This window comes from Pteropus alecto, unplaced genomic scaffold (genome assembly GCF_000325575.1).
Source record: "Pteropus alecto unplaced genomic scaffold, ASM32557v1 scaffold94, whole genome shotgun sequence".
Taxonomy (NCBI): Eukaryota; Metazoa; Chordata; class Mammalia; order Chiroptera; family Pteropodidae; genus Pteropus; species Pteropus alecto.
Genome location: NW_006437736.1, coordinates 5,642,618 through 5,667,895, shown reverse-complemented (window position 1 = coordinate 5,667,895; position 25,278 = coordinate 5,642,618). Strand labels below are relative to the sequence as shown.

Here is a 25,278-nt window from a genome sequence, read left to right as displayed (position 1 = left end):
GCATCTCTACTTTACTGAGCAGGAAGATGATTCTTTGATTTGTACTCATCTCAGTATTACTGTTTGTACTTCCCACCTAGCATTACCCATCGACATTGACTCAAAATTTCCTTAGGCTAGGAGTTGGCAACTTCTTTTCTGCAAAAAGCCAGATAGTAAATATTTTAAGCTTTGTGGGCCATATGACCTCTGCTGAAACTAATCAACTATGCTGTTGTTGCCAAAACAGCAGTTATAGACAGTATTGAAACAAATGGGCTGTTTTCCAATAAAATTTTATTTGAATTTCATATAATTTTTATGTATTATGAACTATTCCTCTAAATTTTTTCTTCCTTACCATTTGAAAATGTTAATAACCATTATTGGCTCAGGGGCTATAAAATAGGCCTCCTGGATTTGCCTCACAGGCTGTATGTAGTTTGCCAACTCCTGTCATAGGCCTAGGGCCCAGTGTCTTCTAGAAGGTCTGTAGCATTCATACCACCATTTAATGTTATTTCTTTGCTGGCCCATAATCCTCCAAAGCACGAAGGGGCTTGAGGTACAACCCCAATGGATGCTGCCCCATGTCAGCAACAGAGCAGTCAGATTTCAAAGTAAACAAGAAGTTGGGACCTGGTGGAGATTATTTATCTCTGCAAACAAGGACCCGGGCAAGAGAATTTAAGGAACTTGCCCAAGATCATACATAAGTGGCAAAGTCAGGTCCACATTTTGACCAAATCCGGACTTCTAACCCACTGTGCCATTCCCTTTTGTACTTTAGTGTTTTTCCACAGTTTTATTTTTGTGGATGAGAACACAGAACTGAAACCCAGCCTCTCAGTATACATAAGAGATTAGGAACTAGCACCCAAGTCTTTTGTTCGGAAATGTTTTTGAACATCATATACATGCAAAGTTGGCATTCGTGATGCAGAGATGAAAGACAGGATGCCTGTCCTTGCAGAGTTGATGGGACTGTGCAGTGATGCCAGCGGGGATCTCAGAGGAGGACCCAACTTGTGCACTATCAAGTAAAGGTTCCCAGCTAAATCTTGAAGGACGTGAAGGGGCTAGGGTAGAACAGCCTGTGCTAATAAGTGCTCCTTGATAGCATATGTTAATTGAGTCGCAAGAAAGAAAAGAGAGAATGTTGTTTGGGAGCTTGAGGGAGGCAGTGGAGGAAATGGGACTTATGTTAGAGTCTTAGAACCTTGATAAAAGAATCCTTTAAACCCTAAAGGAATGTGTTAGAAAGGGTGCTGTGTTTGTACACATTGAATAAAAACAAGATAACATCCTTCAGTCTGTCTATGTACTGGATCAGGATTTGATGGGAAGAAGGCATTTCAAGTAGTTGAGGGAGGTGGGGAGTACAGGGGAGTGCAGGGGACATCTGTGAAACACTCTAGAGCTTTTTGACTTAGTTCCAGTCAGATTCCCTTCTTTAGATAGGGGAGAGTTAGTAACGTAAAGGGATTTTCCCTCCCAGCCACTGTGCTGCTTTGTTTTATCTCATTTAAACTCTGCAGATTGGTGAATTACAGGAGTATATAACTTCATTTTACAAATGTAAAGACAGAGACTCCTAAGAATCAGGCTATTAGCCCTAATTGTTGTGGCCGCCAGCCCCCGAAAGACACACGGACCACCAGAAATCAGTGAGTTATAGGAAACACACTCTCAATTCAGCCAGCTGGATCTGCCAGGGGTACGCAGACCCCAAATTAAGCAGCCCCGAAATGTAGAGGTACAGAGTTTTTAAGCCCTAAATCTCATTCCTCATTCTGTCTTAAACACAAAGGTCTATTTTTCTCCTATTCACCACCTGCCAACACACAGGTCCGTTGTGCAAGCGGGAGTACAGAAGCAGAAAGCTTATTGTTAGTATGTTATGCTCCCATGGACGATAGCCTATGTTCCCATAGGCGATAGCCAAGCAGTAATTTTCCAGCCAGCACATAATGATCTAGTTTGGGGAGTGGTAGAGCAAGTATTTTAACCCAGGTCAGTTCAATGCTGGAACTCACGTATAATGGTGAGAAAACTCAGTATAAATCTGTGCCCAAGGATATAAATCATGCTTTGAGGGAAAATAAAGATTACTTATTCTAATTTTAAAGAAATAGGCACACTTGAATTGCTTTCAGCCTTGTTTTTGCACACTTGGATTGTTTTTGGCCCTTTTGCGGGGAGCTGGGGGCAGATCTGGAGCAGTTTTACTGGGGTTGTGGGTGCGAGAAAGGCGTTGCTGTGAGATGGGTGGAAGAAAGGGAAGAATAGCCAACATGTAGTAAGCCCAGCAAACACCTGCAGGTAAGGTGTTGTGTGTTTATCCTTATGTCCTATAGCAGTGGTCCTCAAAGTGTGGTCTGGATTCCTCTGGGGGCCCCTGAGGCCCCTTCAGGAAGTCCTTGAGGTCAAAATTATCTTCATAATACTAAGTTGCTGTTTGCCCTTTTCACTCTAATTCTCTTGCAAGTATACCATGGAGTTTTCCAGAAGCTACGTGACAGGTGATATTACAACAGAACACAGAAAAGATATGAGCTGCCTTTTATTATGATATACACTTAAAGACAATTACAAAGATATAAAACATGCCACTCTTCTTGCTAATTAAAACTTTTTAATATTTTATGTTTAATAATATTTAAGATATTTAATATTTTAAAGTATTAAAATTTTTCTTGGTTTTGATTTCTGATATGCTAAATATTAATAAATAAACCCTATGAACCAAAACTCTTTGGGGTCCTAAGTAAATTAAGGTCGTAAAGGGATCCTGAGACTAAAAAATTTGAGAACTCCTATATCAGCGACTGTGACCAGCAGTCACTATTTCTAGCAGTTGGAATTGGAGGAGAAAGCGGGGAGCATTTCTCTCTTGTCTCTCCTTACCCCATCTGTGTGCTCCTTCCTTACACTGTCTGGGGAGCTGCCTTCTGCTGTCTATCTTATTTATATTTCAGGTGGGAAACCACTTACCTGGAGCTGAATGACAGCAATTTCAGTTTTAAGTTGGATTAAAATGCAAAGACATCATGTTTAGTTCTGGGGATCAGCTGAATGCTTCTTACTGATTTTACAGTTGAACATGTTCAGGCTCACTCAGAGCTTTCATTGTAAAATCTGGGCACTGGTTGATGTAATTTGACTTTAACCTTGAATCATAAGAACCCAGGTCCGATACAGAATTTCAGTGCAGAACAGATTGTAAACATCCTTGGGGAGAAGTATGTGACTTTTCAGCATGACAGTGCATTTTCTTTCTTTTGTTCAAGTAGATCTGTTGAGGGAGGGTGTTATAAGAACTGCTGGTTTTCTCTGAGGCAGCCAGTGATTGTGTTCTGGCACCATCTGGGTTAAGTACATGCAGATAAAATGCGGCTGAGATTAAAAATGGTTATTTTCTAGAAGAACGTCTAGCTGTATTTATTAGTTAATTCTCTCAAACCAGCAAGTCAGCCTTATGCTCTTCGAGGCCAAATGGAGAGTAACTTGTTATTTGAAGCTTACATTGATTCTTTGATGCAAATGGCTATTATCACCAAATTGTTTTTCCCCCCACAGTGCCTTGTATTGAAGGAGGAGCCTCTGCCATAATGCCAGTTGATGAATACTGGCTGTGTTTACCAGCCTCTCATGTTAGACCTTTTGTACAGACGGTCAGGGTGACGCAGTCTTGTCCCCATTGTTGCTGGCTTCCAGGTGTTCTCCCTTCAGTCCCTGAGCCATCATGTGTACCTGCCGTGCTGCCAAGGGGCAGCCACAGTGCCGCGCCTCCTCCTCCATCCTCCACTGCGCCCCCTTCCACACCCCAAACATCCTGTTCTGCTGACCCTAAGCTCTGCCTTTCATCCCCCACATCTGATGGTAGTCAGGAGAAAAATGTACAGTCTAGGCTGGTAAGTTTGGGAGCTTTTTTAAAATTAAGGTTAAAACTTGATTTTTAGAAAAAAATTTTTTGGTGCGTATTAACTTTTTTAGTCATTATCTCATCTTAGCACAGATTTTTGTTTTAATAAAAGGTAATGTTAAATATATCACCAAAAGTGTTCAAAGCTAATATGAAATGTAACTAATGGGTGTAAATACTAAGGGAACGAAATGATGATTTAAACTGAGAAGTCTAACCCTTATAAAGCCTGTCACATCACAAGTACAAGGAAACTAAATACTAAATATAACAGGATGCTTCGTGCATAAGTAGATTAAAAAAACGAGTTTTACAGAGTGCCCACTTTCCTTTTTTCTTGCTTATTTAAAATGCACTGCAAAAGCAGGGACTTTTACATTTAACTTTTGAAGCAGGTGTATGTCAGTTAATGATTTTGTTTTAAATTTCTTGATTTTATGCCTTACCTCAACAGTGCAGAAAAGTCCTAACTATCTGGCTAATCTCTTTCAGTTGCTATTTACCAGGCCCCTACCTTAATCTGAGACCTTAGTCCACTCATTATTCTCTACCTTTGACTAGAAAGTAAGGATGATTGCCAAGTTGTATTGATGGCTCTGTTAAAAACATATGGTACAGATGTTTTACAAACCTAATTTAGAACCTGGTTTAAAAGTTCCAGGAAGAAAGGGCTGATCAAACTTAATTTAGGCCGAAGTTGATTTTGTTGGGCCATCAAGACCTTACTTATGTGAAAGTACTTTATGAACACTTCAAAGTAGTTATCTGCGATGCGAAAAAGTCGCACGTTTCTGTTTGTGTATTGTGATAGAAATCAGACCACATTTTTTTTTTTCTGGCAAATTTCTTTTGCTTTTCTTTAAGGAAAGGTTTTCTCAGAAACCTCTTCTGGAAAAGTCATGGTGAATCCTGCGTGTGCCAGAGACCCACGGGCCCAGGCAGGACAGGCATTTAGAAAGTTTCTTCCCCTCTTGACCGAGTATTCGTTGGAAGGAGTGCTGCGGAAACTGTAACCAAAGGAGGCATTGTGCTTCCAGAAAAATCTCAAGGAAAAGTATTGCAAGCAACAGTAGCTGTTGGATGAGGCTCTAAAGGAAAGGGTGGAGAGATTCAACCAGTTAGCGTTAAAGTTGGAGACAATTTTATGGAGGCACCAAAGTAGTTTAGATGACAAGGACTTTTTCTTATTTAGAGATGGCAACATCCTCGGAAAGTATGTAGACTGAAATAAATCACTATTGAAATGGCACCCTGTGAAGCTGCTGCCCATTCCACTGAAGTTCTGAAATCTCATCATGTAAATAATTTCCATGTCTCTTTTATGATAAATTAATGATATCCAAAACTAATGGCATTCAAAGTCTCTTAAAATTTATTTTCACTGTACTGATATAAACATTTCCAAATAAAAATGTATAAATGAAAAAAAAAAAAGCTCTTTGGACATTGCTGCTTTTAAGTTAAATTCTTTTCCCTCTCATTGTTTTTCTTTTTTTAGGCTTATCAAGAGGGCAGACTTCAAAAGCTACTGACAATGAATGGCTCTGAGGATCATCCCGAGTCCTATGATTATGACCTCATCATCATTGGAGGGGGCTCAGGAGGATTGGCAGCTGCTAAGGCAAGGCTCCTCGTGTGTTTCTGGGTTGCGAAAGTCCTCCAGGTTCTCTGTGGGATTTGTTTGAGCCACTCTTGTGCCTTTTTGCACATTAACTTGGATAGGACACGTTATGGGACCACCACTTCATATACCATTTTTCCAGGTCGAACTATATGTTCTTTGGATGAAAGTACTGGACGCAATATTTTGGGACACATTTTCGTTCATTTAGGTTTGTTTGCTTTTTCAAAGATAATGAGGTGGTTGTACGGAAATGGTTTGAAATTAAATAAATATATTTTTAATTTTTTATAAATATTAATATTTGTTTTTTTCCCCACTGTGATAATTTCCCCTATTCACAACAACTCCTCCTCAATAGAAATGTGGAGAGCAATTGGATTTCTTAAACTTGGTAAAGATCATTTGCCTCCTGTGTGTATCAAGTGAGCTAAGAGAAAAACACTAACTCTGTGTGCTGGGGGTGATGGGTAGAGAATATATAAACAGGAGGTTAGGAGTGAGGCCCCTGGCCGGGAACTGGGATACATTTTCCATGTGCGAAGGGGCCCCTGGAACTCTTCCTGAGGAGTTTCTTGTAAAAGATGAGGTGCTTATACACCCCTAAGGTGTAGCTTATGGTGAATCAGTAAACGTAGATTCAAATGAAGCTGCTCAAATGGGGAGCAGGCCAATGTCCGTTGTCAAGCAGTGCTTTGCTGTAAAGGACTCAGGACTAATCCAAATACATGTATTTTACTGTCACGATGGTGGTTTTGAAGGACACATAGCCTCAGTCCTTTCAGATAACCTTTGGAGGTCTAGTCACCGGCACACAAAGTGTATTCTCTGAGAAAGATGAGGGGTCCTCTGCACAGTGAACTTCTGACTGTTGTCATCACTCTCCTAGAATAGATTTGGAAACCTTGTAGACACCAACAACTTTGTCATTGACTCCACACTTGAAAATTTAAGGAAATCTGACAGTTTCAGAAGAAAAACTTCTCTAATATTCTGTGTGGAAACTGAAATAAAACTTAAAAGTACTTAAAAAATATTACCTTATAGGACACAGGCTGAATCCAGGGGTTGTTGACTGTCAGTAAATCTGTTTTGCTGGCTGCTTACCACTTGCTTAGAAATGGGCATATGTTTTTCAGATTATTGCTTAATTTATTACTGTTGGAGTGGAATTATATAAGAAGATTCTAGGGTTTCCAGTCGATGGACAATTTCACAACTATAATCTGCAAATTTTTTAAAGCTGCTCTTGTGACTGTCACTTAATTTTTATCTTGAATTTGTACTAATCGTCCTAGCATATGAAAAAGCCCAGGTATTAATAACTGGCTGTGCTTTAGGCATTATAGCTTAATAAAAATAGAATGGATTTTTAACAGCCTGCTTGCAGTCTATCATGATAACCCTTCCAACTCATTTCAATAATTTTATTTTCTAGGAGGCAGCCAAGTATAACAAGAAGGTTATGGTACTGGATTTTGTTACTCCAACTCCTCTCGGAACTAGATGGGGTAAGCTTTTAAAATATTTTAGAAGTGAATTTGTAGGAGCAGATTTTTCTCTAATATTGGTTTAAGTGGCTCCTAAAACTCAAATTAAAAACAAACAAATTGAAAAAAAAACAAACCATGTACCTCTTTTATTTGTGCTAAGTTAAAAGGGACTCCAGTTAATTGTTGAAAAGTTAGGTTCTTTGGCACAGAATCAAGATAATACAAAACCTTCCCTACAGCTGTTATGATGATTTCTGGCTAAATATTTCTATAACTTAGTATACTTAGGGATTTAATAATGAAAAGTTTAAACTCTTTATTTCTGAATATCTGTTTTAAGCCTACCTTCTACATTCGGCAGGAACTGGAATCACACACCTTAATAGATAGCCCTTGCTTCTTTTGAGTCTTGGTGAATTGTGTGTTCATTTTTCATTTATTTAACAAGTATTTACTGAACACTTTTTATGAACCAGGGCTATGGGAATATAGCAGTGAACACAGTAGACGTGGATTTCCTGCCTTTCTGGAGTTTATTCATGTTCTAGTAGGGAGACCAAAGAGAAGCAAGAACTTTGCAAAATTGTGACAAGTGTTATTGAAAACATTATGTGGTGCGATAGAGAGAAACTGGGTAAAGAGTTCAGCTTTGAGAAGATATGAAGGAAGGTCTCTGAAGAGTTGGCATTTAGATGAGACCAAAAGAATAAGAATGAGCCAGCTATGCCAAAAGCTGAAGAAGCTTATAGGCATCATTTCTCTGTCTGTCTCACAGAACAGCACATACAAAGGCCCTGAGGTAGGCAAGAGTCCTTCGTGGTTATGGTGTGGGGTAGTAGAAGCTAGAGGTAAGATTGGAGAGGAAGGCAGGTGTCAGAGTGAACAGGTGGGTCTCTGTAGGCCAGGATGAGGAATTTAGATCTAATCAAAGCTTAGTGGGAAGGCTTTGAGGATGAGAGTAATGTGAGCTGGAAATTTTATCAAGATGCTTCAGGTAGTGGAATTAGGAGGCAAGAAGCAGGAAGTCTAGATAAGACAGTATCACAATTTCTAATTCATCCGTTCAGCAAATATTTATTAGGTGTCAGTTTTGTGTCAGGCACTCTTTTTGTGATGGGCATAGTCCATCTGGCCTTACACTCCATAGTGACACTGGTAGCATTTTCCTCAGAGGGTTTATGTTTCCTGAGCTGCGAAGTCCGCTACCATCTTGCATTCATCATGCTCATGCCATTTTATTCACCTCCCCACCTGCCTACATTTTGTTCTTACGGAGACAGCTGTCACTATGCTCTTTAAACTCAGCCATGGTAAACTCTTTTTTTTTTTTTTATCACTAATCCTTTTGTGAGAATCAGCGAAAGCCGAAGGCTTTTCATGTATTGAGGCCTGCGCAGGTCCCAACCTGTCTGTGGTTTGGGGTTGCTATCTGCCTCATAAAGCAAAATAGAGGATTTGTCTTCTGGGAAGACAAAATTGTCTTCTCCTCTGAAAAAGCCTCTTACATGGTTGGCTTTGGCATCTGCCAGGAATAGAGGGGCAGGGGTCGGGGCCTTATGAGTCTGGGTCTTCAGTTGAAATAGAGAGAGGAGAGAGTCTAGAGCGGGGCGTAGTCACCTCCAGAACTTGTCACTGTTAACCGTGACAGTCAGAGGACTGGATTCCTTAATAATGCAGTTTAAAAACCGTTCACATACACCAAATTTTATATGAAGTTCCAGACCCACCGCAGTCCAGTTATGCCCAGCTTCACAACCCCTTTGTCAGGTAGTTCTCATCATAGACTCATGCCAAGTCTAGGGCTGTGCATGAAGCGAAATTTCAATGTCTGGCATCTTTATCAGCAGTCAGCTAATGTTGAATCTTAGAAGTATGTGGAAATTGTGGCAATTTCATTTTTGTTTTGTTTTAGGATGTTTTGTTTTAGTCACTGTGTTCGGTACGTAAGACTCTGACCTTAGAAATGTCACAAGACGTAGATATAAATTTGTGTAAACAGCATTGGCTACATTAAGCAAGTAAATTATGATGGTTCATAGAATAGTAACAGTCACGGACCTTTCCCTTTGAAGGATCGTAAAGCAGGCTGTAAACCGATTTCTCAATGTCGTTGCAGGTCTCGGAGGAACATGCGTGAATGTGGGTTGCATACCAAAAAAACTGATGCACCAGGCAGCTTTGTTAGGACAGGCCCTGCGAGACTCCCGAAACTACGGCTGGACCGTCGAGGAGACGGGTATGGGTGGGGAGCGTTGTGCTTCCGTTTGTGCTTCTGGGGGTTTGAGCTGTGATACTGCAATACACCATTTATTTTTACGAGACTAGCAATAACCTGGAAGTTGTTTTTATTCTTTACATTTTTAATGGATAAAAATAACTTCAGTTACCCTGTGTCAGGTAGCTATATAGCTGTTATAGTTAGAACAGGCATTGCACTCGGAGTATCTTTATTTAATAGAAAACCAGAATTTTTACAAATAAATTCTCATAGAGTTTCATAAGGGAGTACAAATTACATTTGCTTTTCTTTGAAGTCATTGCATTTTTCTCTTCCTCCAAAGAAATCTGTTTCATGAGCTGATATTTTGGGGGTTGGAGGGATGGTTTGTTTATTGAAAAGGGGATTGTTTGTTGTATTAAAACTATTTAGAGTGCTCTAGAAGCCCTAGAAAAGTTGAAGAGGAATTTGTTGACTTCAGAAACTAGATTGTGTTACCTGCTAGAAGAATAATAGGCCTGGCATAGCTTCTTGGCTAATTAGTAACCTAGGTCACTATGTCCTTGAAGGACGACACTCCAGCCCCTATCTGATTTTAGTTTTGAGATCTATGGGGTATGTGACATTTGAGGGAAAATCTTAACACATAAGCTGCTGATAGTCCACCTCCAAAGTTATTTACTCCCGTGTCTGAATGCCTACCAACCAAGTCTACCATGAGCATACTCTGTCCCTTCCTGAAAGCCTGCAGATGTACCTGCTGACATCAGGGTCTCCCTTCTAATTTATTAGACTTCTTAGTGGACATTTTAGAACTTCTGTGATGAAGTTATAGAATATTACTAGTAGTGTGCCCACTATTTGCACTTGAGTCTGTGCTGGGACAATATGGGATAAATAATACAATTCATGTAGGTACACAGATTCTCTTATCATTGATATACTGATTCATTGATGTACAAACCAAGTACCCTGGGAACCTGGAGGTGGAATTGGAACATGTGATTTAAAAGATGTTGTGTCCTTGACAATCAGCAGAGGAGGGGAAGGTCATTTCATTTAGGCAGTGAAAAGAGAACGAATGAGATACGTATTTGAAGAATAGCAAATATTCTGGTGTGTCTGGAGCCTGCGTGTGTGGGGAACGTGTATGAGGAGTGGGCGTGAGGACTGGCGCTGTGGGCTGAGCACCCCAGGTGGTTTGAGAGAGAGATAGTAGGAGGAACATGTAGACTAGCTTGCCAGCTGCACGATTTTACTGAGGGCAGGTTGGAACAGATGCTTTTGAATACTTCTTTTCATGGCTCTGGGTATAGTAGCAGGAAGAAAATGGGGAGAGAGGGTCAAGACCAGAGCTGCAGCAGACAGGAAGCTACCGTCTTCCCCAGCTCCCCATCTCAACCTCCCGCCAGCATCATGTGGATTCATTTAGGTTCTGCAGGTCAGGATCGATCATCTCCTATTACCCTTTATTCTCCATTCCATCTCTGTTCCAGCGCATATGTAACCCTGCTGTTCCTGGAGGGAGATCCTGTTGCTCCCATTTGTCAGACAAGGAAACAAGTTCTAGGAGGTGAAGTAGGTCACCCATTTCGTAGCTAAGAAATCAGTGGCACTAGGATTTAGACTGAAGCATTTTTGACTTTGAAGCACATGAGGTTTATACCATGGGCCGTCTCCAAGCCATGCTGGCTTCAGTGGCAGCTCCTTTGAATGGACCAGAGCTTTAGGAGCTGTTCTAGAGGCAGGCATACACAAGAGAGTTTTTGCCATGGCTATGAGTGTGCCTTTCCTTACCATGCTCTCCCCAAAAGGGGCAAGTTATATATGTAATCTGTAGGCCATATTCCATTTTTTATCTGTGCCTTTGGGAGGAAAACATAAAACTACCCATTTTATTTTCCCTCCTCCCCCAAATTATTCCACACATACTCTTTACCACAGTTCTCAGTGGGACTTCTTTCCCAGTTATGTAGGGTTAGCTCCTCACCCCAGCCTTCCTGACCCATTAAAGTGTGGGTTAGTACAGAACATGGACCGAGACACAGATTCTGACTTTGTTGTCTACCGCCTGTGCGATGAGGATTAAATAACAATAATGTAATTAAAATATCTGCCACTCGACAAATGTTAGTTTCTGTCCTTTCCTCTTTTTAATTCTTTCATCAGAGTTTCAGTAAATTGGAGTAGCTTCAGCCAAGCACTTTTCTTGGTTCTTCGTTTAATGGGTTGTAGAAAAACATTTACAGATGTTATAGGAAGTTTATATTTGAAGCAAGTTTGTTCCCTCTTAAAAAGAAAGACATTCAACAAGAATATTAATCCGAAGAAGTCTAGGATTTGTTGGAAAAAGTAAGGTTGTTCCAAGCAGATTTTTATTTATGCAGCGGTATAATTTCCATAGCCTGTCTTATTCATAGTGAATGCCACTGGCCCTTAAGTCTCGGTAAATGAACATTGCTGGGGAGGTATAACTTGGCATCATAAAATTTTTATTCATTCACGTAGGGTCTAGTACAGAAATTGTTATGTTGTACTAGTTGATGTTAGCTTTAAACTACCAACTCTTACGCACAGTGAAGTCAATGGGACAGAATTGCTTAATTTGGTTAGAAATGTAGGAATAGTGGGTCTTTAGAATCTTAGAAAAGTAAGACATAAGTACAGACCTCTGCCGAATGTGAATTTTATTAGCAGGCCAACTAGGTGTAATTTTAATAAATTCAGTAATCAGGTGGGTGACGAAATAAACTTGGTGAATTGACAAATCTTCTTTCCAGCAAAAGAACATCTCTGCAGCTGCCACATAATAATAAGCACTGGTTATGCTTATTTATTTTGAATTTATTTCTAAATTATATAATAAGGAACGAATAAACATATAGTGACCTGAGGTAACAAAGAGCCACTACTGGCACAGTTACATCTTTACTTTAAAACCAGCAGAAGATTCTTGAATTTCATGGGATTTTAAAACTTGAACCAAATCACAGTTGTCTTATTTGTCTATCCTGACAGAAATCATTTATCCAACTAATTTTACCTTTACCTTTCTTGTGTTTCTTCCTCTTTTCCAGATTTTAAGGTAGAAATACATAGTTTTCTCTTTTTAAACCTTCCACCTCAGGTATTGGTTAGCAGTAGTCCCAAGACTTTGATGAGAGCTGTTGAAGAGCTGTGCCTTCTAGTTACATCCCTTCACTTCTCCCAAGTAAAGCCTGGTGGTTTCTTTATTGTGATCACTGATTTTTCTCATTAAGCCTTGGGCCTTCCGAAGCAAGCTGTGGCCTGGCTGTGAGTACCAGACCTGGGCTTCGTGGGCGTGGCCTGCCTTGACTGCCAGGACCCCCCACTGAGGGAGCAATGACTACCTCCCTCCTCTTAATGCTAAAATGATGGTGGTGAAATTATGTGGATTTAGACAAACGTTTATGTATTAGATCTTAGAAGAGGAAAGAAACTTGGAGGTGTATTTTTCAAATGAGAAACCCCTAGAGGCTGCTCCAACAGATAAAGCTTAAGACTTCTTTTGCATTTTTCGAATAAAACACATCTAATCTCATGTCCTTCACCAAAGAACAGTGTTCCAATTTTCTGGGAAGGCTGTCTTCTCTGACGCTGCAAATAACTCTAAGTGTGATGAGGGAGGAAAGGGACCTGGGCCAGGCAGCACAGCCGAATCTGCTTGGTGATGGGGGAGCGACAGGTCAAGGACTCAGCCTGTGATCTGCCCTTTCCCCCAAGCTCCAAATTCCAAATGGAGAATGTGCAGAGAGAGTCTCAAGCCTTAAAAAAAAAAAAAAATTACTTGAGCTCAGGCATGTAAACTGGATGAATTGGTCCTTTCTGAAAGGTTTATAGGATTTATATTTTTTCAGATTTCTCTACTTGAGTTCTCCTATGCTCAATTAAATGTGCCTTTAAAATATTAAGCATTTGGGAAGTTTTCGGATCCATTTGCATTACAGAGAAAGCAAGGGCATTGGTTCACAATGCGGGGCTCGCAGTTTGGGATGTGTACTCCTATCACGCCTGATGTTTCACATCCAGTGTGCCTGTGTCTGCGAGTTAGCGTGAGGCCTCGGGCCGGTCATCCATCCTTCATTTTCTGTGTGTATAGTGGAAGTAGTTCGTGCCCCTGCAGGTGTTTTGAAGTTCACATGAGATGGTGCACTGAAGATATTAAAGATCCTAGGTGGTTCTGCTAGTCTGATTACCATTGTCGAATCTAAAGGGGTGGCCTGGCTCTCTGCAGTGGGCTGAGGGGCAACAGAGAGATGGCTTGTGATCCAGCTGCTGTGGCAGGCAGAAAGGCACACCCAGGTGAAACACAAATCCTGCCTGGCCATCTAGAGTCTAATTTCCAGAGGCTTAGCATTGGATTACTAATGGTAGACCAGGCCAGGGGACTCAAGAGGCCTTGGAGAAATGTTGAGGCTATGCCAGCAGATGGGCTGAGTGTGGGGATGTGGACTCTCCAGGAAATATTCGGGAATGCAGGAAGGGGGAAGATTTGGGGCATTACCAGAAGGCGAGGCAGCCCTAAAGAACTAGGGTTCCAGGCGTATCACTACTCCCAGCAACTACCACCAGTAGTATATAAAGTAGGAATTTGGATTTTACAAGACCAGAAACTCAGTTCTCAGAATGGAATGCAAGGTCAGGGCCATCGGAGCAGCTAGAGTGGCTTGATGTTGAATCCCAAACTGATGGGTGGAACCATTAAATTCCTTCTGCCTGAGCGTAATCACACCAGAGATTGGGGGTGGCTGGGGTTGGCTGCCTATTGTACCAGAGGATGAAGGGACTTCGGTGGAAATGGGGTTTGAGGAGTTTGGAAATCAGGTGAGGTCTGATAGGCTTTAACCAGAATTAAGGTTTGCAGTAGGTTTAATCAGTGAAATAACTGAATTTATCGGTGCTATTATTTAATCTCAACTCTGTCTTTTAGAACGTGGTTTCTCCTGTATGATTAGCAGAAGATAATTCACTTAGTAGTTCTACAACTATAAGATTTCAGAAGTGAAGCCTCCCTGTAATCTAGTTCCTTGTTTCTCTGTGGGGGCGTCATTGGCACGTTTGGTTGGACAGCTCCTAGTTGTAAGGAACTGTTGTTAGGAAGGATATTTAACATCACTGGCCCTTGGCGTTCCTGTCACTATGACAAACCAACATCACCACCAATAAGATGATGTCTGGGATTTGCTTTAAATATTCTAGTTTAAAAAAAGAGGTATATGAAGTGAGGTAGGTAAAGTGTTGGTAATTGCTGTAGCTAGATGATTGGCATGTGGGGGTGAGTTACATGTGCCAATGGAATTATGTTCCATTCCTGGTGGAGAAACAGTGAGTCCTGCCTCTTCTTTTTATAGTGGTGGTAGGTGGATGCCAGACTCATAGTCTGGTCTGTGCAGCATCCCCTGTTCCCCCATCCCCCAGCACTCAGTCCTCTTGGCATCCCCACCACAGTGGCTTCTGCCGGCACTTAAAACAGAATTTTTACAGATCTCTCAAGATTTGCTCCAGTCCTAACATTTTATGATTCTATGAATTGAATACCTATAATCTGTTCTCTAAGATGACACAAACCAGTTGTTGTGCTGTCGTTCCCACTTGCAGAGCCGTTGGCTCTCGAAGACTTGATTTCACCACTTTGTGTTGCTGAGCTACTTAACCCTGAACCTGAGAACTCAGATTCCTCATTTCTGTGACAGAGGCTCTCAGTATATGTTGATTCTCTTGTCCTTCTTTTCAAATCACAGCTTCCCCAGAACCTGCCTTCTTCCTACCACCAGCATATATTATATCTGTATCCTGTTTTTCTTAGTCATTGATGTTATTAATGAATGACATTAATTAATATTTTAATATGCATTGAAATTTAATACCATATTAGTACCTCGATTCAGAAGATTAATTTTCATAGAATTTTAAAAAACTTTCCTGTCTTTGGTGAGATGAGGATTTGCGGGGCAATGAGACAGACTCTTAAATTTTCAGTCTAGACCAGGGGTCAGTAAACTGTGTGAAGGACCAGGGAGTAAATACTTTAGGCTTCATGAGCCATATGGTCTCTGTCACAACGATTCAACTCTGCCATTGTAGCATGAAAGCAGCTCTAGATAATAAATAAATAAATGATTGTGGATATATTTCAATAAGACTTTATTTATAAAAATGATGATGAGCTGGATTTGGCTCGAGGGGCCTCAGTTTGCAGCCCCTGTTATCAGTTTGGTAATGCCAAACCTGTCTACATCAGAGTCCCTCGGGGATTATTACAAATACAGAGTCCTAGGCCTGACCACACCTTGTCAACCCAGCAATCAGTATTTATAATCCAAAGTAAAATTTCTGTTCATTTCCAGATAAAGAAGAAAAGAAGTTGTGAATGGTTATTTTTGTCTTAAAAATTGCCAGGAAGCTTTGCATTATTTAGTATTATGGTAGTTTTCTAAAAAGGAAAGACTATTTGAAGGTGAAAAGGTGGTTTTTGTGCTTGAAATGAAAGACTTGCCCTTTTTAACTAAAAACTCTTGCCCTTTGTATTTCCTGTGAATAGTTACTGAGAAACCATCTTTACCAGGCAGTTGAAAAGCTCAACGTTTTGTCTTCTTTTCTTGTGCAGTTAAACATGACTGGGATAAAATGACAGAAGCTGTACAGAATCACATCGGCTCTCTGAACTGGGGCTACCGGGTGGCTCTGCGGGAGAAGAAAGTCACCTATGAGAATGCATATGGGCAGTTTATTGGTCCTCATAGGATTAAGGTAATGGTGCACAGCCTGAGGAGCTTTTTTTGGTTTGTTTGTGTTAAGCTGTGGTTTGGAGGTTGGGGAGGAAAAGAGAAAGTGATTATCCTAATGAAAGTAACAGTCCCTGTGAGCCGGAGTGTCCAGTGTGGCGATTTTTGCCATCACATCTTATGGGGCTTTCTTTTGTGGTGTGGTAAAGGGTAAGAGTACTGGGTTTGGGGCCAGATGACTTGGATTTGAGTCTTGGCTCTGCCACTTACTAGCATTGTGACCTTGGGCAAGTCCTTATTCAGAGTCTTAATATCTCTTACATATTATCAGATTTTTATAAGGATCGAATTGGTGTGGTGAATGGGCTTTTTTAATTGTAAAGTTTACAATTCTACGGGATAACAACTTACTCAAAGCTGTCACATTTGTTCCTTTGTAGGCAACAAATAACAAAGGCAGAGAAAAAATTTATTCAGCTGAGAGATTTCTCATTGCTACTGGCGAAAGGCCGCGTTACTTGGGCATCCCTGGTGACAAAGAGTACTGCATCAGCAGGTAAGGACAAAATTGCAGGGAGGAAAGAAAAACCCATTGTGGATTTAATGCTTTTGCTTTTTTCTTCGAACCCATTTAGTCCATTTCCTAGAACTCCTCTTTTTTTTTTTTTTTTTTTTTGCTTAAAGTGGCAGGCTTGGGAAGAAGAGAAAGGAAAAATTATTTTAGACAAGAACATTGTAAAAATTCAAAACTATAAACATTGGTCATGTCACCACCCACTGTTAACATTACTGCTAACATATGGATGTATGTTTAAATTTATATTTGTATTTGAAATGTATGTATGTGAGTATGTAGTATAAATGTATAACATAAAACCAGATGGATATTCACAAACGTTTTATAAAATGATACACACACACACATTACCTTATTCTTAAATACTTGTACTGTGGACACTAATGCAGACCATTAGGTTTATCAAACTCTAGTCCCTATTCATTGTCATTTGGTCAGTGGCCATGGATATGGACCTTCTGAAATAACTGAGTCTAGGAGGAAGGTTTTGTTACGTGATTTATGTTTGCCCATCAAGTGATAATACTAGTAACATTGTTGTGGAGGTATTTTTAATCATGAAGACATTAAGCAGATTGTTGATAAATATGTCCTCTTGGATGCTTTTTGCCCAGGAGTTTCTGATTGTGTTATAAATTACTTTTTTAGGCCCTTTTGTGTGTGTGTGTGTGTGTGTGTGTGTGGTGGGTAGGGATATGATATTTTCCCTTTGTGCCACATATAGGAGCAGCTCAGACAGCAGTTATGTTCTTTGTTATCTTGAATAGGCTCCCTTCTCATATTTAAAAAAATTCATTTCCTAACAGTGCTTCTGCGATATCTAGCACATCTTGTATGTTCTTCACTCGACTAGAAGATTTTGTCAGGTTTTACTTTTTATAGCTTGCTTTTATATTACAAAAACAGTGCGTCGAAAGTTTCTTCCCATTCTTCTTCCCACTGTTGATAATTGGTGTTCCAGAGAAGAACACCTCATAGAGTGCTGAGTGGTGGGAAGAGTGAGGGCGGGGGTTTGGGTTTGCAAATGTATGATATTAAACACGCTGGTAGGGAATTGTTCCAAAGGGTTCCGAGTCCTTTTGTTCGCCTGTGAGCTGGGCTGCTGTCAGGAGTTACATGGTCTGCGTGCGTGGCCACGGGAGACTGCGCTACTCCCCGAGCAACTGGGTGGAAAGAAAGAGAGGCGAAGACATAATGAAAATGTCTCGTGTGTTCTGTGTGCAGCTAGTTGAATGTTTTAAATCTTAAAAGTGTCTTTTTCATCAGAGAGTAAAAATAGTTACTTTGATTTGGTCATTATTCACATATGAACATTTCTCTTTCTTCCTTTTTTTAAAAAAATTTCTTTTCAGCGATGATCTTTTCTCCTTACCTTATTGCCCGGGTAAGACCCTGGTGGTCGGAGCATCCTACGTGGCTTTGGAATGTGCTGGATTTCTTGCTGGCATTGGTTTAGACGTCACTGTTATGGTGCGGTCCATTCTCCTTCGAGGATTTGACCAGGACATGGCCAACAAAATTGGTGAACATATGGAAGAACACGGTGTCAAGTTTATAAAACAATTTGTACCAATAAAAGTAAGTGGGTTGTCTGTAAGTCTGTTGGTTCTATACTCATGTTAACAGTCAGGAAAGAGTTGGGTGGGTGGTGGAAGCATCCTTTCAGCATCATGAACCATTAGGGATGCTATAATTCCTCAGTCGTGCGATACTGGTGTATAAACTTGTGTCTGCCTGCCACCTGAATAGCTCTGTTCTTATTTGCAGATTAATAATTTCTTCAGTTCTGTCTTAACTTTCTTACCTTTGGTTCGCTTCTGTTTAATGCTTCCCTTTATGCGTTCCTTTATTTTCTCTTGTCTCTTACACTGTGTTGCTTCATTCGTACCAGTGATTTAAATAAGAGTTCAAAACTAGACTGATTTTAAAACTTTCTCCATAAGACATTTCTCTTTTGTGTACACTATAGTCAACAGAGGCACTGTATTATTCTGGCTTTCCTGGAGACCATTATTTAATTTTGTGATGCGGGCTGGCCTTTTTTTTTTTGCTAATTTAATCTTCTTTTGAAAAGGCTGAATGATATGCCAGGTCATACTGGGACTTGTTAATATGACCACAAATGTCTTAATACATGAGAGTGATAGAATCAAACACTTCGGGTATCTCACATTAATAGTTTTCTTTAGTGCAGGTAAGGATGGGACTGTTTTGTTACAGTCAGGGAATTTTAGTTGTCAACTTAAAAATTGCTCAGTGGGTTAACTTAGTTTTGTTGCATGACCGTGAAATCTCTTAGCGTTGATAAGGTGTGAGTGTTGGGATCTGAATGACCTGGACTCAGTACTGTTCTGCCAGTTTCTTGCTCTACGACTTTGGGGGAATTATTTAACCTCTCTGAGCTTCAGTTTCTTTTATAAAATTGGGCTGATAATAGCACCTGTCTCAGTCCTTGTGCAGATGGCATTACCTTACACTTAGAAAGACAGTACCTGGTACAGAGTAAGTCTAAAATGAATCTATCTCATAATATTGTTGTGAGGATTAAGTAGCAAATTTGCTGGAAGTTATTAGGACTGTGATTAGAAAACAACAGCTGTATGTATATGCTTTACTGATGGAAAAGTAACATCTTCCCTTATAACATCTTAACATTTGGGGAGTTGTGGGCCCCTTTGAGGACCTGGTGGACTGTCCCAAGTGAAATAAACCCGTGTCTGTGCACATAACATTTTGCTTGGGTTACCAGGGCGTCTCCGGTCCCCGGAGGCTGGTAGTAAACACTCGACGTGGTAGAAAGTGGCCAAGTGGAAGAGCTTCATGCAGAGAGGAGGGAGAGAGCACATTTTGGACAAAGACCGTAGTTTGAGCAAAAAGGCTCTGGGGATTAAAATTGTTCTAAGTGCAGAAATTGTTCTGGATAGAGAAAAGGCCAGACTGGAACCAAAAAGTGAGTAAGGCAGGAAAGAATTAGAGGTGAGATGAGGCCCTTATCCTTTTTAAGCAAATCTAAGCTGTGGACCAATTCAGCTCTTCCCCAAAGATTTTACCTCAGTTAAACAGGAAAGACATTTCCAGGACGTTCAAAGGGACTTAAGATAAGAAAGGAAGGGAGTTCACGAAGGAAATCTTTACTATTTGGTGATGTTGAAAAAAAAATTAGCCTTGACAATTTTCCCATACAGAGTGGTTGTATTTTAAAGGTAGAGTAGAAACTGCAGGCAATTTTATGGATTTCTCCCAGTAAATATTTTACAGAAACCATGATTTGACCATTATTCAGACATCAAAGGCAGCTACACATTTGTGGAAGCCTCCTGAGGATAGGGTTTCTCAGGCATTGTCCCCCAGCCTGTAGGCCGTCACTGACATCTGTGTGTAGTGGGCTGCTAGGTTGGACTTCATCTGGCCTCGCACAGGCGCCAGCATTTGCTCATTTCTCCCTGCAGCCTTCACACCTGACGACAGCCCCTCGTCATGATAAACCCACACACTTCTGTGGGTTTTAGGGCTTTTCTAGCTGTCGTTTGTATCAAGATTGACCTGTCTCCATGTCTGTCCTTTGTGAACAAGCTGAACATTTGTAGTCAAAAGAGAATCTCTGAATTTGGGCAGCAGTGGCTCTCCAGGGGATGAGTGGTTGTGGGGGAGTTACAAGATAGGAGCCTGGGAAAAGCAGTAAGTCGTTGCTTTGGTTTTAGCGATTGTAGTGTGCTTTCTCTGGCTTTCCCTTTCTCCTTTCTCGCTGAATTTTATTCTGTTTAGAACTGTTTGAAGGAAAGCCCCTCTCGCAAACATTAGGAGCGAGAAAGAAAGGGATTAATAAAAGAATCATATCGTCCTAATGATGTTAAGGTGAGGGCGATGGGACAGATTTTGTGTTTTAACTTTGGGTCAACCAGATAGAAAAGGAGGACACAGTTATTCACCTTGATACATGTCTTTATTGTGGAGTAAAACTTTATCACTTTTATAGATTGAACAAATAGAAGAAGGGACACCAGGCCGTCTCAGGGTGGTAGCTAAGTCCACCAATAGTGACGCAGTCATCAAAGAAGAGTATAATACGGTAAGGAATGGACCTAGGTCAGTGATTCATTAGAAAGCAAATTATGTGCTTATTGGGTATTTGCTGCATGCTTAAAATCTATGTTTCTAAGACCCTTGGTTCTCTTCCTATTCTAAAACATTTTTATTACTTGTGATAATTGTAATTTGTTTTGGTACAGGGATGGCTTCAAATTTTCTCCACCATAACTTAAAATATCGTTTGGCGAATGGCTGTAACAAGGCATCAGCATTTTTAAATGAACTCAAATTTCTCTGTCTCATGTTATGTTCTGTCATTCCCCTCTACCACTTTTAATATTTGTAATAACTGGATTCAGTCATAGGCTATGCTATCTTGGTCTTTAAAATTGTCTAGGTTTATTAAGGAATTGTTAACTCCCTTTTCCTTAGCAAGAAATGGATAAGGATTTCTGTATCATGTCCAAAGGTTTTTTTTTTTTTAGGATTATAATTTGTTTAAACTCTTGTATTATTTTCTTAATGAACTATTTCTTTGCAAGTCTGGGTGAATGAGATTGGCTTAATAAGCAGAGAAAAATAGGAATAAATATCATATGCAAAGCCTTTTTGTTAATAGTCACAATATATTAATAATTTTTCAGGTATTGCTGGCAATAGGAAGAGATGCTTGCACAAGAAAAATTGGCTTAGAAACCGTGGGGGTAAAGATAAATGAAAAGTAAGGAAAAAATCTTTATTATATCTCATTGAATACTTTTTCAGGTATTTATAATATTAATATTGGAGTTCTATATTTTTAAAGTTAATTTTTACCATTGTTGAGGAATTCCCTTTTTAAGCTCAGAAAATGTCTTCTTTCAGTGTCACTCAAAATATTTCATGTTTTTTTTTTTTTTTCTTTTCAAAATCTAAATGAGAGATATACTGGCTTGTTTCTTTATATGTATACAGAAAAAGATCCAACCTTCCCCACCCCTCTCAGTCAATTGCAGATATGTCCTTTAGCTTCATTAAAATATGTAGGTTTGAGCCATGTTTAAAGATAAACAAGTTTTAGGATCACTAGAGTGGTCACTACATTTCTAGTGACAGCTGCCAAATATGAAAACTTTTATTTCTTCAAGGATTTTAAAAGTTAAAATCCTTTAGACTGTACCCCTGCACCGGAGAGCTGAGACTCTGGTATCTGCTTATAGGGGTGTCATGGTCTATTTCCCAATATCGCCTTTCTTACATGCAAGTAAAAAAAAAAAGTACTTTGAGTGGCAAGCTCCTATTCTTGGGAGTAATGGTGAGCTACTGTTCTTTGTAGGAATCACATTTCTTCAGAAGAGCTTTTTAATCCTATTAGAAGGATTTTTTTCATTCGTTTTTTCTATAACCTACTAGTTAGTTTCCAATTGGATCCAAGGTTCAGATTTCGTATAGTGTTAGCAGCTAACATTTATTCCGTGCTTCCTGCGAGCCATGGACTATTGTGCTGAATGTTTTTTATGCAGTCTCATTCAGTCCTCACAGCCCCTCAAGGTAGATGATGGTGTTCTTTTTCTTCTTACTAATATTTTCATTATTATTCCTATTTACAGAGGGAAAATGAGGCTTAGAGATGGTAAATAGCTCTCCCAAGATCCCAGAGGTAGTAACTAACAGACCTGGTTATCGTAATTTAGAGTTCTTATTCTTAACCACTATGTTCTAGTTTCCCATTCCAGGGTTGTAGTTTCCTTATTCCTGAAATTTTTAAAATAGCCACCAGAATTGTCTGTAAGCCCTTATTTCCTCTGAGTTGTTTTGTTTTGGTCATATATTAGTACATTGTCCTCAGCTAGAGTCACAATTTGGGCTTCTTTGGGAGAAAGGGAATTTTGTTCTACTTAATAGTGGTAATTAATGATGATTTTTACCTGAATAAATTTGCAGGACTGGAAAAATACCTGTCACGGATGAAGAACAGACCAATGTGCCTTACATCTACGCCATCGGCGATATTCTGGAGGGGAAGCTGGAGCTCACCCCAGTAGCGATCCAGGCAGGAAGGTTGCTGGCTCAGAGGCTTTATGCCGGCTCCACTGTCAAGGTGAGTGTCATAGCTGTCACCCACTGAGATACTGTTTTTAATAATAATCCCAGTTTTCTATTTAGAGATAGTTGGGAAGTTTTCCAGGTCTTGAATAATTGAGTTATTTTGATGATGGCATCCTAGATGTGCTGTATTAACTGTGTTCTGAACAAGACATTATTTGTGACTTTCTTATGAAAATTGTCTCTCTTGGAATCACACTCAATAAAATGAGCTTGATTAATCAAGTTTCAGTACTATTATGTTTTATGTACACATAATAGTTGCATTTTACATCAATTTCACTATTACCAAAATAAGTAGTCTTTTTATTGCACCTATTTAGGCTATATGGGATTTGGTGATCTAGACAATAATGTCGATGTGTAGAGCTCCTTAAACCAACATTCAGGCTTTCTTCCCCCATCCTTCCTGAAAATATCTTTCTCTCTTGGCATGTTGAATGTTTCAAAGTGGTTTTTAAAAGTCAATGTAGGAAATGGAAACTCTTAGGTATGTTTCATGGGACTAGATGGCAAGAAAAGAATCAATATGCTCTATTTTTTAGGACTTTTTTTTTTTCTTAAGAGAAGTTTTAGGTTCACAGTAAAATTGAGAGGAAGGTACAGAGATTGGAGATTCCCCATGTATCGCTTGCCTCCACACATGCAGAGTCTTCCCTGTTATCAACGTTCCCTCCCTAAGTATTTTTTTAAAGGATTCTGGAAATACGGATTATAAAGAATTTTTAGTCACTACCCATTTTCTTTGTGCATAAATTATCATGGGGTGAATTAGGTTATTTAGACTAAGGAAAACTGTTTTCAAAGAATGCTGGTGGTAAAATTTGTAACAAGCATTTCGAATGTACCTGGGGTTCGTTTGAGTTGTAGCATGATAAAGTCTTATATTTTGAAATTAACAGGATTGAGGGTAAAAAGGGTTTTGAATCTCAGATTGTCTGATCATCCAGGGAATAGCAATTGGTTGGTTCGTATTACTATTTGGAGTAAATTTACTGCCTTGAGCGAGTTAGATCTTGTGTTCATTGTTGGAGTTGTTTAGTATCTGGTAAACCAAGAAAAAGTATCTAGAAATATAGCTTGAGATGCATTTAACCTGCAATCTTTGTGGTTTCCTAAAATGGAAGAGATACTATTATATAGCAATAATAACTAAAGGGCACACATGGAAAAATGTGCTCCTAAATAAATTTGAAATAATTGTAGCACAAAATTCCTAAAAAAATTTTAATGGGTTTGCCCACCTACTTTGGACATATCTTTCCATGTGTGGGTATAGTACTATACTCTAGCATCTTTCAGGTAGAGCAAATTCTTTCTTAAGTGCCTGAAGCTTTTATCAGCAACAGAATTTAATGTAAATAGAAGGACTCTTTTAGTTTAGTTTTGTTTTGTTTTTTCCTTTATTTTTAGTGTAATATGACAGGTGCTTTATTGAACAGGAAAATAAAAAGGTGCCGCTCAAGTTCCTGGGTTTGAAACCTCACTGGTCTGTCCTTCAATGTAGTAAATAAAGCTGAAATGCCAGTAGATGGCTAAGTTAATTGTCATTGGGGAAATTGCACAAGTTTCTTTTAAAGCAACTGCATAATCCCTTTAATTTTGTCCAACGTACATTAATGAGAACGTTCTCATCTATCTAAGAAGGCGAGAGAATCCACACCTGTCTTCCATAGGAGCAGCTCTCTGTGGAAAAATTCAGCTTAATGTAAACACCTGGCTAAGTTAATATCTGTTACGAGATTATAGGAGAACCACATTAAATCATGAGTATTTGTGCCTTCTTCCAAAAAAAAAAAAAAGAAAAATTTAGTATCATATAGTCTTTGTTGCCAGAGAAAAGGAGACAAAGACCAGGTACATGCCAGTGCTTCTGAGGTGCCTGGTTCTGTGCTCAGTGCTTTGTAAGCATTATCTCATTCAGCTTTATGATAGCTGTGGGGACTGATGACATACTACAGGAAAATTAGGTAACCGTTCAAGGTCACAATGCTAGTAGGCAGCCAAGGCATAAAGCAAGTCCAGATCTGATTGTAGGCACTGCTCTTAACCATGACAGTTTATTGCTTATAAAAGAATAGGTGATGAGAATAGATCTCTCCAAACTTTAAAAGAATCCACCAATTTGCAAATGCCTCTATAACTTATAATTTTCCTAAATAAAATGAAGTGGAAAATGCAGTGGGAAAATTTTAATGAAACTTTTGAACACTTAATAATGACTAAAGATATTGTCAAAGTTGCTAAAAATATTTGCCACTTAATAAACTATATATTCCATTATTTTAGGAACATGAAGGAATGAAAAAAAGTTTTTATCACTTCAAAAACTGATAGAGAACAGACCATAAAGCTAAGTCAGCGTGTAGATGATGGATATTCCACTAAGCTCTTTAAAAAACTAAACGATAAGACACACGGATCAGCTTTAAAGCACAGGCAGTGTGATGGCCACTTCAGCAGAATGACTAGTTGTCATCTGTTGGATCTTTTTAGAATTGCTCTCAAACGCTTGAAATACTTGTATTTTTACCAGTAGTAAACATTAGCATCTTTATTATTACTTAGAGTGGTACTTCATAGGTTAACCTAATTTTATAGTAAA

At 39.5% G+C, this 25,278-nt stretch overlaps 1 protein-coding gene and 1 pseudogene across 5 annotated transcripts in view; both read left to right on the top strand.

Annotated features, from left to right (window-relative positions):
• Nucleotides 1–25,278, top strand: part of TXNRD1 (thioredoxin reductase 1) — a 57,851-nt gene that overhangs the window by 14,492 nt on the left and 18,081 nt on the right. For 4 of the 5 annotated variants that reach the window (XM_006914528.3, XM_025048684.1, XM_015591562.2 and 1 more), the window contains 9 exons: nucleotides 5,403–5,525; nucleotides 6,964–7,036; nucleotides 9,135–9,254; nucleotides 15,865–16,007; nucleotides 16,423–16,538; nucleotides 17,912–18,137; nucleotides 20,536–20,628; nucleotides 21,233–21,309; nucleotides 22,512–22,668. In XM_006914528.3, the coding sequence (XP_006914590.1) occupies nucleotides 5,439–5,525; nucleotides 6,964–7,036; nucleotides 9,135–9,254; nucleotides 15,865–16,007; nucleotides 16,423–16,538; nucleotides 17,912–18,137; nucleotides 20,536–20,628; nucleotides 21,233–21,309; nucleotides 22,512–22,668 (1,092 nt within the window). In that variant the 5' untranslated portion in view covers nucleotides 5,403–5,438. Of the gene's footprint in view, nucleotides 1–3,671; nucleotides 3,894–5,402; nucleotides 5,526–6,963; nucleotides 7,037–9,134; nucleotides 9,255–15,864; nucleotides 16,008–16,422; nucleotides 16,539–17,911; nucleotides 18,138–20,535; nucleotides 20,629–21,232; nucleotides 21,310–22,511; nucleotides 22,669–25,278 lie in introns of those variants that run through there. The other variant, XM_025048683.1, reaches the window with a different exon arrangement.
• On the top strand, nucleotides 3,904–5,283 carry LOC112481883 (annotated as a pseudogene).